This window comes from Schistocerca americana, chromosome X (genome assembly GCF_021461395.2).
Source record: "Schistocerca americana isolate TAMUIC-IGC-003095 chromosome X, iqSchAmer2.1, whole genome shotgun sequence".
NCBI classification, from domain to species: Eukaryota; Metazoa; Arthropoda; class Insecta; order Orthoptera; family Acrididae; genus Schistocerca; species Schistocerca americana.
This window is the reverse complement of record NC_060130.1, coordinates 421,667,978-421,683,395: the sequence shown is the minus strand read 5'-3', so window position 1 is coordinate 421,683,395 and position 15,418 is coordinate 421,667,978. Positions and strand designations below refer to the sequence as shown.

At 37.3% G+C, this 15,418-nt stretch overlaps 1 protein-coding gene across 5 annotated transcripts in view; it reads left to right on the top strand.

Moving 5' to 3' along the window:
• LOC124555596 (flavin-containing monooxygenase FMO GS-OX5-like) overlaps nucleotides 1–15,418 on the top strand; it is a 265,730-nt gene that overhangs the window by 229,756 nt on the left and 20,556 nt on the right. For all 5 annotated transcript variants that reach the window (XM_047129561.1, XM_047129562.1, XM_047129564.1 and 2 more), the window contains one exon: nucleotides 6,511–6,677. In XM_047129561.1, the coding sequence (XP_046985517.1) occupies nucleotides 6,511–6,677 (167 nt within the window). The remainder of the gene's footprint in view (nucleotides 1–6,510; nucleotides 6,678–15,418) is intronic.

Here is a 15,418-nt window from a genome sequence, read left to right as displayed (position 1 = left end):
AAATACAGTCTTTTTTTTCAAACAATATAATGTTTGGCGGCTGTGGATTTGAAAATATACCATCTGCAACTTAAATTCCTCAAAATATTTGATAACACTATCACTACTTGTGTGACTGAACATCATCATCCTTCAGAATTTGCAGTTTTACAGGTTACCAAATGACCTGCTGATTAAATTTTCATTAGGTGTCACCATGGTACCAAGGTCTACTTACAGTGGTGTTTCATACTGTGCTGAAGTGGATTTACTTGCATTATAGTTAGAGGAAACACTCATACAGTGCTTAATCTTCCAGATGATCAGCCACATTGATTATGTGAGAGATGGATTATGATGGAAGTGGGTGAGTGAGATGAGGTTTAGGAGAGTCTGAAAAACCTACTATTACCATACTTCAGTCCAAATCCAAAAGCAAGGTCATGAAGGAAAAAACAACACTTAGCATGGAAAGCTCATTTGTTATGAACATCAATGTACATCCAGAACAGACCTGAACTCCTGTTTATACAAACATCAAATTTTCCAGAATATACAAGCTTTCTGCAACATTAACACTTTACTGAGTAGTTACTGCCCAGAAAACTCTGTTCCTGAAATGCTGTTGTTATTGTCCGATGACATGATACTTTTAACACAGTATGAAACAGATTGTTAATGGGATTATTAGTAGCAATAATGATTCAGTAAATGGTAGTTTTGGGTTCTGTTTAGTGTTTTCAAGAATTTGTATAGCAACATGCTTTATTAATAATTAAATTATTAGTAAGAGAAAACACTCACCAAATAGTAGAGGTGTTGAATCATTGATAGGCACGCAAAATAGAATCAAAACTTTGCTAACTAACTAGAGAGAGCACGTGCGCGCGCGCCCACACACACACACACACACACACACACACACACACACACCTTTATTGTTACATTTTTCCAGTTGCACACAATATTGTGATTGCGTTTTGACTAGTGGCTGGGGTGAGGGTTTATGACAGGTGTGGTGGGTGGAGGGAGAAAGATATGGGAAGTGGAAGGAGGGGTATGGGAGGGTAGCTAGTGGCTTGGAGGGAAGGAGCAGGCATACAGGATAGAATTGTGGGAGTGAGAGGTACCAGGTACACAGGCTAGGAATGTGACACATGGGTGCCAGAGCTGGTGAGTTAGTGTGACACATGATGACAATGACATGGAGACAGGGGTTGGGATGTGGTGAAAGGGCAGAGGAAATGGATCCAATTGGATGGAGGTTGTGGGTGCAGCAGGTTAGTGGAGATTGAAGCCAGGAGGGTTATGGGTGCAAAAGATGTGCTGTGAGCGTATCTTCCATCAGTGTTGTTTAGGAAAGCTGGGGTTGGAGGGAAGGATCCAGATGGCACCAGTTGTGAAGTAGCCATTGAAATTGAGCATGTTGTGCTCAGTATTGTGTTTCAACACTGTGTGATCAGTTTTGACCTTGGCTCCAGGTGGCAATGGCCTTTCATTCTGTTGGTCAGCAGGTTGGTGGTTATGCTCGTGTAGAATGCTGTACAGGAATTGCAGCAGAGGTGTTATATGACAAGGTTGCTTTCACAGGGGGCTCTGTTCCTGATAAGATTAGATAATCCTCTGACAGAACAAGAATAGGACTTGCTGGGTGGGTGAATCAGGCAGGTCTTGCATGTAGGTCTCCAACAAGCTTATGAGCTCTGTGGCAAGAGGTAGGGAGTGGGAGTGGCACATGGATGGATAAGGACATTGTGTATGTTGGTTGGACAGTGGAATTTTAAGAGGGGAGGGAAGGATCATGGGGGGTACGGTGTCACTCATTTCTGGGTATGATGATAGTTAGTCGAAGCTCTGGTGAAGGACGTGGTTCAGGTCCTCTAGTTTGGAGTCAAAGTGGGTGATGAGAGGGGTGTTCCCATGCACCTGATTCTTGGGGGTAGTGGGAGGATTAGGGGTTCATGAGAATATGGTGCACAGAATCTGTTTGCAGATTTGGTTGTGGGTGGTATTGCCTGTCTGTGAACGACTTTTGTGAGACTTTCAGCATACTGGGAAAGAGAATTCACATCACTTCAGGTATTTTGTTCATGGATAGTGAGGCTAAATTGGATGAAATTTTGATGTGGAAGGGGTAACAGCTGTCAAAGTGCAGGGTCTGTTGGTAGAGAGAGGTATAGGTGGAGCCATCAGTGATCTGAAGGTGAATGTTCAGGAAGGTGGTACAACGGGGTCAGTGTTTCTTCTTCAGAGTTAATCATGAGGCTTATTCAAATGAAACATGCTCAGTGCATCTGCCTTTGCCTTACACGTAAGGTGGCACCACGTAACTGTGGGTATGGTGGCACCATCTATTGGTAGAGAGACTGAACCGTGTACGCCGTTTGATGTTGCATAGTGCCAGTGAGGTTTCATGCCGAAGAGAAGGTGGTCACACAAGTTATCATTCCACTACCAAACATACAGGTGAGTAGGCAGGAACAATGAGGAGTGATTAGATTTTTGGTGGCGGAGGGCTTTGGATGTAGTGAAATGTATTGACAGATGAAGGCTGTGTACAGTGAGTACAGTCTGAGCTGTTCAAGTGTTGTCGAATGACGCAAACGATTCCTTGAGGTGTGTGAGTCACTGGAAGACGATGCTTGTCCTGGACAGGCTCATTGTGTCATCACACTGGAAATGGTTGCAAAAGTGAATGCTTTAGTCTTGGTCAACTGCAGAATCACCGTGTACGAGATCCATTGGTTACTGGGTATTAGCGTGGGCACCTCCCACACCATAATGCATCAACACTTGAACTTTCAAAAAATCTGTGTGCAGTGTGTTCCCCACCAACTGACTGCCGAACAACGCAATACTCAAATGGCACTGTCTTTTAGTCATCTGCAACATTATTGTGAGGAGGTATATGGCTTTCTGTTACATATTCTCACAGATGACGAAACATGGTGTCACTATTTTCAACTGGAAAGCAAGTGTCAGAGCAAGCAGTGGAAACGTGCGACTTCACCACCTCCAAAGAAATCAAAGGCTGTGCACATCAGTTCTGCTAAGGTCATGATGGCCTTCTATTTGACCACAAGGGCCCAGTGCTTGTCGAGTTCCTGGAATGGGAGACCACCATCAGTGCCTGGTGTTATCAAGCCACTTTACAGAACCTTAGATGAGCCATCATGTTGAAATGCTGAGGCATGTTGTCCAATGGCGTTATCCTCCTGCATGATAATGCCCACCCACACAAGGCCAATGCGGTGAAGACAACATTGCAGAAGTTTTGGTGGGAAATGCTGGAACATCCATCATACAGTCCCGACCTTTCACCATACGTCTTTCATGTGTTTGGACTCTAAAAAAAGCTATTCGCGGACATCGATTCACAATGGATGATGAAGTGTGTGACTGGGTCCAGGTCTGGATCCGACGGCAGCCTACTAGCTTCTTCAAGGATGGAATCGACCAGCTAGTGTTGGAATGGGATAAATGTGCCAACAGTTTTGGCAACTATTTTTGAGTGTGTGTACTGTGTAAAACTACATTTTTGAGTTAATAAAATCATTACCTTTACTTTACATTGGGTTTCATGTGAATGCCCCTTACAGTTTGAGTTTAATGTTCAATATATCCACAACATGCATAAGGTATGTGGACCCTGCTAAATGGTGAGCAGCTCAGACAAATGAATCACCAATGATTTGAGTTTGGCAGCCCAAGGTTTCCAACCATATATTCTTGTCATACTTTGGCAACAACCTTTGCAAGCAACACATTGGAACATGTGCTTTTTTTGGAGAGTGATCATCTTGGATTAATTACTTTGATTGTAAAGTGGTTCAGAAAAGATGTCCCTCCATCCCCCTCCCTAATCGTATATACACATTCTGTCAATACATCAACAGATGAGGCATCCTTTACTTCCCTGTTATAGTAGAATTGCATGCATAATTCTGTCAGATTCAACTTCTGTTTCCCAAGCTCCTCCAAAAACTGAATGGAACCCATTACAGTAATTCAGTTTCAAATATTTGCAGAGGTTTTGGTAACCACTGGGTAGCAATAACACCCTGTGACCTATTAAGTGAGCTCATTCTTCCAAATGTAATTTTTGCAAAGAAGAAAGAAACAATGTGTCATATGAGATTCTCAGTGTGTCAGAATGCATTTATACTAATGATGAGAAAGGAGGATGCATGAGAGAATGTGATCCCATTTTGGATACTAAAAGGTGTACAAGAAGCGTTAGGAACACTAAATTCTAGTAGAAGGCTTCACGGAGGAACACATCATGTTGAAACATCCAATTCCAATGCAATAGCCAAACTCCAAAAAAGTAAGGAGCTTGAAGGATATTCAGTTACTGTGAAATAGACCTGCACACTGAATGACAATAAGGGTGTAGTCGGAAGAAGGTGTTGTGTAATAATACAAAGAGTGTCATTAGTGAACTAAAACAACGTGCTGCTTTTGTCTTGACATTTGATTCACTATTACTACCCTATGATATCTTTATCTACATCTACATGACTACTCTGCAACTTGCAATTAAGTGCCTGGCAGAGGGCTATGCAGAAAAGTAATCCCAATTTTAATGTAGCATGGGAAGTAGTGGAGGGAAAAGGAACAGTCATTACACTGACTCACAGTATGCTTAGGGCTACAAAGAGAAAAGAAATCTGTGCTCTATACAGACCATATGTAATTAGTGAATGTGTTGTATGTCAAAACTGAGTTAATTAAGTATTCCAGTAGTTTATTTATGATTTAATGGAGGGTATTTTCTGGATATCAATAATACTTAAGCAAGTTTTCTCTACTTTCTATAGATTTTCTTCAGAAAACAAATGAAATGTTCCAAATTTGAGATGTTTGGCAACACTATATTAATATAAAAAATATAAACAAGCTGTACATCCGAAGTAGTTTGTTGTCTTTTTGTCTTTTGTGTGAAACATCCAGCATGGAGCAGGAAATGCCCTGCCATTGTTGAAGAGTGGAAAGTAGAGGAGAGTAAGCTCATGAAATATGTACTCTGTTGTGAACCAAAGAGGTTTACCACAGCACCACAATCCCCAACATTTAAATATAGTTTTTCTCAGGCAAAAAATGCTAGTGAGGATGGGAACTACTTCACTGTAGACCAAGTAGATGTTGCAGCATCTATGACAAACAGCTGCAAGTGCAAGCATAAAGAGAATAAGAATTTGACTTTTTACTATATCCTAGCAAGAATAAGTAACTGCAGCAAATAATGCTAAAAAATATGGAAATATTAGACATGACACACATGTAACATTAATTAAAAGCAGTCTATCTGCATGAGAACCTGCTTCAAATTATCTTAGGCAAGACTTATATGTAGGGAAGCTAAGGGGAAAATGTCCAGTACTTAAAGTTTAAGATAAAACATCTACCAAAAAAGACTCTGGATACCAAATTTATTGCACTTTATGTGATGTCTGAGGACTGTCAGAGATGGTGGAATGTAATAATATTATAAATATGCTTGTGAAGTTGAAAAAAAAAAAACCAGGTCACCAGATTTGGTTCTAGTCTCCCAGGTGACATTCCATGTATCTAATTGTGAATTAATTAAAATGTGCACCTGAGTGTGGCAACAGCAAGTATATAAAAAAATCGGTTTAGGTGTCCCAACTACAAAGAAAGCTGGCAGTTTGACTCTGTCTAATTGGGCTGTAACAAAATGGACTTTTTATTTTTATTTATTACAGTCAGTAGATCCACCATACACAAGCTTCATGGGTGGACAACATGTCAGAACATCCTCATAAAATTGTGTTTCGTAATGAATTGAATTTTTGTCTATGTACAAATATTCTCTTTGGTTTTGAGAAATGTTATTAGAACATTGCAAGCTTAGTTATTTATGTCTACAGATTGAAGTTAACGAAGCCCACAACAGAAAACTAAAAAAAAGTGTCTCCATACATCTGAAACATTAATATAATTATTGATAGATATATGTGATATAAATTTCACATTTCTGTGGTATGCTCATAATGTTTGCTGAAATCACTAGCATAAATATTTTGTAAGATTAAGTTAAGCAGGACTACTGAAAGGAGAAGTGCCCAAAAAGTAAACAGGCACAAATGAAGAAAGTATTCTTCGACGGGAGAAATTTGTTTGTGTCACTTATAGAGTTGGAATGATGACAGAATTTTCTAAAATTTTCAGTAAAGTACATAATTATTACTACTGGTACTGACTCAAAAGCCTAATTTTTTTGACACATTGTGGACATTACTGTATCAAAATTTTATGGGCAAATGCAAGTAAGTTGCTGGTGGTTATGCCACCAAGATCATGGCCAATTTCTATCCCACTCCTGTTACAAGAAGTACCACCACCACCACCACCACCACCACCACCACAATGACTACTACTGCTGCTGCTACTACTCCTGATGCAACTAATGATATTAATTAATTAATAATAACAATAATAATGATTCACAGCCTATGTTAATAGAGATATAATAATTTATTTCTAATGAATTTTTTTGAAATATTGCAGGTTACTGTTACTCTTACCCCTTTCTGTCTGAAGACTGTAAAATAGATCAACCGGATCACTGCAGAGTTAATCCTTTGTACAAACACTTGATTCATATGGATTTCCACACACTCTACTTTCTTGGAATCCCGCTTATAATTGTGCCTTTCCCAATTTTTTATTATCAGGTAAGATGATAACTACTCTATTTTTTTACAAACTTAAACTATGTCAGTTACAATTTACCAACGGAAACATAGTTTTTGTTTTTATAATTTACAGGTGAGAATTTCAAAATTTTGAACATAGCTGCTGTTCAGCAATGGTGAACATAAATGAATGATTTCTGAAAAGCAGCCAACAAGTTGCAGATATGAAGGTTTATTAACAACCCTTGACTGTGGTTTCAACAATTGCAAAATTAACTTCTTCAGAAGTGTATGGATCTATTGAAGAAATTTTTGTACATCATAGTTTAAAAGGATTATCAAGGTGTAAAGGATGTACAAAAACACTGGATAAAAATATAATAAATAAAAATTACTTACACGTAAAATCACATACTGGTGAAGACAGATTTCAGAGCAAAGTAGATCATTTCAAAGTGCAGAAATTATACTTATGTGAAGAATTGGAAATTTTTTAACACTGTCTCAGTAGGGTTGGTAACATGATCAGCTGCAGCTTGTGACTCGACAGTTTCATGAAAGTTTTAAACCAGTACTTCAGTCCTCTTAAGGTATCCACAGTTCATTAGTGGCCTCCACTTGTCATTCATTTTCATCAGATATCTATTTTTCTTGTAAAATATTTCATCTCTTTCTATCTGTCTTCATTTTACTGTGATTCATTTTCAAAGGCTCCCCTCCTGCTCCCTACCTTCCATCTTCCTCCATTTTTCTACCTAAAATTTCTCTCAGTCTCTTTTGCATATAATGCAGCAAATCATAGTTTACACTAGGTGTTTGCTGTTCTATGCACATATATTTTCACACAGGTATGCCACCTACTGATGTTTCCTAATTCATGCTCCGTGACAACTTTGTCAGTTGCTGCATGGCACCAGCCATTGCAGTTGCGTTGCTTTTTAATTCCATGTACATTTTAATGTGAAGAGTTTTACACTTAGCCCAGCTCCAATGGGAATGTTTTTTAATCAGTTGTATTTAGTGTTATTGATGGTCACATGCACCATGTTATGTGACATGAGCTTCTTTGCTCTGAAATTTGTTGTCACCAATATGTGATTTTATGGGTAAGTAATTTTTGTTTATTATATTTTCATCCAGTGGTTTTGTACATCCTTTACACCATGGTGATTCTTTTTAGTGTGATGTAAAAAATTTCCTGAATAAGTCCATATACTTCTGAAGAATTTTATAATTTTTTGAATGATTTCTTGAAGCCTTCAGCTGCCATTTTCTTTATTTCCTGTACGATTGTACAATTTTGGCCTTAGGCCATTTTCAAGTATCTAAAACAGAAGTTTCATGCATTGGATACATTAGTGACACTTGTGATTTTGATGTAAGAACAAGTCATATCTGTAGATATATGAGGTGCATTATAACTTACTTTACAGATGATTTTTTGGTAGCATATTATGTCGGATATGTTGTTGCTCCTATGACATCCTATCATGCTCATAAATTAGTTCGAGGTATTCACGCTATTTTAGGAGCACGTTACTTTTGAGGAATTGTTGCAAAGCTCTTATATATAACATACTTAACACTAGGAAGATTATAATTATTTTACAGAATTTTGCTACTTTAACTGCATATGCTTTTGTTCTCAGTTATATTTAATTATCGTTCATCATTGGTGTAAATATGACTGTATGTAATTTCTTTAAAATAACTCGTAAATATTTGTTCTGTTATTGTAGGAGCATGTCATTATATATCACAGTATTCTAATGAGATAGTCCTGAGAATCACAAGAGTCTAGTAAAAACTTCTTTATGGTTGTATGATGTTTTGCATTACAGTCATATATATTAATGAGTGTAGTGATAATTTTACATTCTATACTTCTGTAATGCTTCACCCTAGAACTTATAGAAAGTTGTCAAGGAATTTCCCATTTTGCAGGTCTTTTAGCTCATTTAAAACTATGTCTGACTGATCTTCTAGATGTATGTAGCTTTCAGTTTCTTCCATTATATTCACAACTTTTCCTGTCTGTAGCATATGCAATATTTGAAGTGATTCAATTTTATTAGGTATTTTGTGGTTGGTGTCTTTTAAGTGTGCAGCAAATGTGGATGGGTTATTGTCACTTATTGTCATGTGTTCTTTAAATCATGTACTAAATTTTGTTCCTGTTTGTCCAATATAAAATTTTGGGCAGTCTTCACAGTTAATTTGGTAGATTCCTGATTGTGAAAATGGCTCCAATTTACATGGTATGTGTCTCAACAATTGGTTTAGATTGATAGTGATTCTGTAACTGGTGTATTGTTTTGTATCCTTGAAACATCAAATAATTTTGTCAGAAATAATACCTAGATATGGTCATACAAGAACTTTATTTTTCTGTGGTTTGTTTTTGTATGTAGTTAAAGTTATTTCGTCTATGGTACTGACATGTGTTTGGGTTGTTTTCTGTTTGAATAAAGTGTCTACCAACTCTTTAGGATAACCATTGCTTATAGCTACATTCCGGAGAAGATCTAGTTCTTTCTCAATATTTTCTTTTTTCAGTGGTAAGTCTATGTAACAGAATGAAAATATGCAAGCTTGTGTGATCTCAGGTGGCATTACTGGTTATGGGCAATTATGTCTGTTGTTATTGGTTTTCGAAAAATATCGAATACGTGTTCAGATTTTTCATTTGAAATTTTTAAATTGAGAAATTTTATGCTCTTATTTTTTTCTCTTTCCATAGTGAAATTTAATTTTGTGATGCAAACTCTTGAATTGTGAATGCACAACATTGCACTCATATGTTGTGCTGTTGAATAGCATTAAGATGTCATCGACGTATTTATAGTAATAAATGATTTTTTTTTTGGCTGTTGAGTGAACCTGTTGAAACATTTTCCTTCTAAAGTGTTAATGAAAATATCAGCTAAAGTACCTGCTAGGCACGAGTCCATTGCTACACCATCTTTTTGGAGATAAATTTTGTTCTGAAATGAAAAATTGTAGAAGTTATATTATTTCACAAATTTCTCCTTGAGTGATAGTGTTATATTTGAGAAAGTTGTTTTTAATGATTTCCATAGTTTCTGTTACTGGATTGTTTGTGTACATGTTAGATACATCCATTTTCTGGTATTTTTATATTCTTAATATTATTAACAATATTGTAACAGCTTTTTTTAGTGTATTCTTTCTCATATATGTAATATTGTTTAAGGAGCATTTTGAGCATTTTACTGACAGCATGTGCTGGGCTATTAACCATGTTAACAATTGGACATATCAGGATTTGTTCTTTATGTATGTATATTGAGAAAGAACTAGATCTTCTTCAGAATGTAGCTGTAAGCAATGGTTATCCTAAAGAGTTTGTAGACACATTATTCAAACAGAAAATGAACCAAACACTTGCCAGTCTCACAGATGAAATAAATAACTTTAACTAAAGACAAAAAATAACCACAGAAAAATAAAGTTCTTGTATGGCCATATCTAGGTATTATTACCGAGAAAATTACTCGATGTTTCAAGGATATAAAACAATACACCAGTTACAGAACCACTAACAATCTAAACAGATTGTTGAGACACATACCACATAAATCAGAGCCATTTTTGCAGTCAGGAATCTACAAAATTAACTGTTAAGAATGCCCAAAATTTTATACTGGACAAACAGGAAGAAAATTTAGTACATGATGTAAAAAACACATTACAATAAGTGACAATAACCGATCCACATTTGCTGCACACTTAAAAGTCACCAACCACAAAATACCTACTATAGATGGATCACTTCAAATATTACATAAGCTACAGAAAGGAAAAATCTTGGACATAATGGAAGAAATTGAAATCTATATCCATTTAGAATATCAGTCAGACAAAGTTTTAAATGAGCTAAAAGACCTGTGAAATGGGATATTCCTAGACAACTTTCTACCAGTTCTTGGGTGAAGTGTTACAGAAGTATAGAATGTAAAATTATCACTACACTCATTAATAAATATGACTGTAATGTGAAACATCAAGCAACCATAAAGCAGTTTTTACTAGACTCTCATGGTTCTCAGGACTATCTCATTACAATACTGTGATATATAAGATCTTTGTACCAACTATTCAAAAATGACATGCTCCTACAATAACAGAACAAATATTTACAAGTTATTTTAAAGAAATTACATACAGTCAGATTTACACTAATGATGAATGATAATTAAATATAACTGAGAACAAAAGCATGTGCAGTTTAAGTAGCAAAATTCTGTAAAATAATTATAATCTTCCTAGTGCTAAGTACATTATATATAAGAGCATTGCAAGAACTTCTCAGAAGCAACGTGCTCCTAAAATAGCGTGAACACCTCAAATTAATTTATGAGCATTACATGATGTCATAGGAGCAATGAGGTATACAACATAATCTGTTACCAAAAATCACCCATAAAGTAAGTTATAATGCACCTAGTATATCTACAGATATGACTTGTTCCTACATCAGAAGCACAGGTGTCACTAATGCATCCAATGTATGAAACTTCTGTGTTAGATACTTGAAAATGGCCTAAGGCCAAAATTGTACAATCGTACAGGAAATAAAGAAAATGGCAGCTGAAGGCTTCAAGAAATCATTCAAAAAATTCATCGCAGCTGCATACCCTATAGCATTGAAAATTTTATAATTGTTGAAACCATGGTCGAGGGTTGTTAATAACTGTTTATACCTGCAATCGGTATTCTGATTTTCTCAACTCATTAATTTACAGGTAGATGAGTTCTGTGAATTATTTTCTTTGGAAGAAGGTGAGTTCCTAGCTTGCTTTCTGATCTAATTGTTACTGGTGTAGACATTCCATTTTGCTTATAAAGGCACTAGATGCAAATACATTGTTCTGTTGTTGTGTGTAATTGTTGTAACATACTTTTAGGTTCAGTAGTGCTCTGTTTGTGGCTGCATATGAATGTAGACAGTAATTTTTATGTCAGTCTTTCTAATTATATGCTGAATGAATTCCAAACTCCTTTGACTTTTTCCTACTTTGCAAACTTCATCAAGTGTTGTGCTGATTGATAGCTCGAACTGAATACAAAAACTCATAAATCTCATGACCATTGTTTTCAAGGGGGTCAGCTATTCTTACCTGCATGTTGCTTGTTACAGGAATTTGTCATATAACTAGATGTGTAATAATAGGAAGCCCTTAAATAATAAACTGCACCATAAAAACATGTGACTGGAAATAAACTAATTGATTTGTAGAAACATTGACAGTACCGTACTTTTTACAGTTTCACGTCGAATCCACCATAAGTGTTGGGTTTCACATTAAGCTGCAAAATCCTGTATCTGTATTTAATGCCACATATTCATATTTTCTATCCAATGTACCCAAAATTATGACCAAAAGTACTGTAAGGCAACTGTGGAAAAGTTACTTGGGAAATGGCTCTACTGGGTGGAATGGAGGGAATTGTCCTGTCTGTGTCCAGAGAAACAGATTATCAGCAACTTTTCAGCACCATAGTGAATCATACTAAGAGAAAAACTTTCCTAAATTCACACATTCCTATATTTTCTGCTAGTGCCAGAAATTGGGCTCAGGACTAAACACAGCAACTCACCTTAAAGTGCAGCTATCATTGGCTGATCTGAAGTTGGCTTTCCTGCAAACTCTTCTTTCTGCCTGAATACAGGAGCACTCTGAATAGTCCACTCTCTGCTTGACACAGTTGTAGTATGTTGAGAAATCTTGAGAAAGAAGGAAAGGGGTGGCCTCTGCTATCCTTGCATGACATACATGTAGGCTTCTGAGATGCGAAACATGCGAGTTTTTGCCCTTGTGTAAAGAAAAGTTATTTAGATTGTAATAACAGTTAGTTTAGTACAGTTTACTCGTTAAATACATGTGTTATTGTGTTTTTTAAGCTTACTATTAAAGGTGTCACATTTCTTTGTGCATTATTCCAGAAAATGAGAAAATATTAGAAAGTCGGGTTGGAGTAGTATTGTACAGGGATGGCCAAGTTAGGCTGGTGGCAGAATGTGGGTGCCCACATGTATTATGAAATTTCGTGAAATGAAAATCATAACAAGGGTTTTAGTGCCACGTTTGGAATTTATTGCAAGTCATAGCATTAAGGTATACAACATGTGATACATTCTATGGCGTCGGGAGACTGCTGCAGCCAGACTGAGTGCAGGATGCCATAAAAGGGAAGTTAACAAACACATCTAGCCACGAGGAGAGCTGGTAGGTGAGAGAGTGACTGTGTGTCCAGAATGCCTCTCACCAGCCTGCTCTACATCCCTCACATGACAGTTTCCAGCTTTCTTATTAGTTGGCAGAGGGGTACCCCAAGGCGTCATACTGTCAGCAATAGTGTCCCCCGTCAGCAATACCTGCTGTGGGAATGCTACCCACATGAACCAGGCATGGGCAGGGAAACATCTAGTAATATCTGGTAAGCACATGCCCTGGTATAGCCACCATCTCATGATAGAACACAGCACTGAAATCATAAAATACAGGGTGTATCAAAAAGAATCATCCAATTTGGCATGTCTGTATTTCTGAAAGTAATAAACATGTTCAGTGAATTCTGTTTTTGATGAGCAGCAAACTCAAAAAGTTTTTTTTCATATCTTTTCATAGGTGTTTGATATGCCCCCCATGAGGTGCGCAGAATACGTCAATGCGGTATTCAAATTGTTCCCACACTACAGCGAGCGTGTCTTGAGTTACAGCTTCCACAGCTGCTGTTATGTGACGTCTCAGTTCAATCATTGTTGTTGGTAATGGAGGCACATAAACAGACTCTTTTATAAACTCCCACAAGAAATAATCACATACAGTGAGGTCCGATGACGTTGGAGGCCAATAATGTAAGGCTCAATCATTTGGTCCAGTGCGACCAATCTGTCGTTCAGTAATCCTTTCATTTAATAACTCCCACACATCCAGATGCCAGTGTGGCAGTGCCTCATCCTGTTGGTAAATGAAGTCATTTGAATCAGTCTCCCACTGTGGGAAAGAAAGTTATCAAGCATATTTAGATACGTGCTTCTTGTAACAGTCTTCTCGACAAAGAAAAATGCACCCTACACCTTTTCCTATGAAACTGAACAAAACACATTACATTTTGGAGAGTCCCTCTCATGTTGTGCAACTTCATGTGGTTGTTCTGTACTCCATATTCTGACATTATGACAGTTTACCTTTCCATTTAAATGGAATGTTACCCTGTCACTAAACACTAAGCATGGAAGAAAACTGTCATCCCCCATCTTGCCAAGAACAAAATTGCAGACATCCACACCTTGTTGTTTGTCACCTTCACAAAGAGCTTGCAGTAGCTGAATTTGTATGGTTTCATGTGTAAACATCAATGCAACACATGCCAGATGGACATCGGGGGTGTACTGAGCTGTCGAGCTGCATGGCGAATCGACTTCTGTGGACTCCTTGTGAAACTACAGTGAATCCATTTGACGTCTAGCAGGAACCATGTAAAACTTGAGAGTTTGCTCTTTCCAACAGCATGTTGTTCACACACATTTCTCAAATAACATAACAGTTATGATTTTTTAAGATCAGATGGTTTGTTTTGATACACCTTGTATAGTGCAGTAAAATTCTGATTCTGCTAAGTCTAACTGCTCACTATGAACACCCCTCCCCCTTACACAGGAGCCATTTTACAGGTCAAATGAATCCAGAAACATCAATAACATAACATCAGTTGGTATCAAAAGATTAAGGGCTCCTTTGGACAGATTGCTGCCATTTACTATGGGTCTTATTCTGTTGGGGACTGCTTGAGCAAAATTCTTTAAAGTGGTTCAAGGGGTACAAATCGCAGTAATATTAACTGTTATTATAAAATCATCTACATGAGTTCCATTGTGAAATGAGCCCAAAAGCTTTACAGAAATGGAGAAAAAAAAGTGTGTCTTTGAGTCATTATGCTGAAGTGACACCGTGAGGGTGGAAGTAGTGACAGGGTGGTGACTGTGGTTAGAGTCGATGAAGGCAGTGTGGAGGCAGCGGCTGATCTGGCATGCTGGCAGTTTCTGGGTGCATTGATGAGTCTGTGGCAGCAACCAATAGCATTGACACTGCTGTAGGAGGGTCTGCACCCATGGTGATCCAGCCTAGCAAGTGGCAGGGGACTGTAAAACACAGTTGCACCAGCGAGAGCTCATATGGGGTGTCAATATAAGGGAGGGGTTTACAGTTAACTGTGGCACAAAGTATTTAGAGTTACAAATCCTACAGCCAAGTTAGGGGTAAGCAACAAATATCTATAATACTAGGCTAATTATTATTTGTGTTATTCTTTTACATACAAATGGTATACAACATCAGCTGTTAGCAACTGATTTCTACACTTGGTAGAGACACAATACCATTGTGAGATGATCAAGTACAGAACAGTTATTCTCATATTACTACATCCAATTACATTTTATTGAAATAATTCTTCAGTGTAAAGTATATGAAAATGGAAAAGAAATGTAACTAATTGTTGTGAACACTTAATGGTTAAATTTAAACCAAGAAGGAGGGCCATGCCTAAAAGGTTCCATGTTTATAACTGTTTCACCCATATTATTCACCAGACAACTGCTGCTCGGATATTGATAGAAGTTACATTTTACATCTACAGTGAATTTGGGTGCACGGAACCCATATAATAAAACTGATAATGAGGAAGAGTTCTAGCACTAGGAATGATCTGCCCAGTCTCCTCCACAAAGACCCTGCTACCAGTGTAGCCAC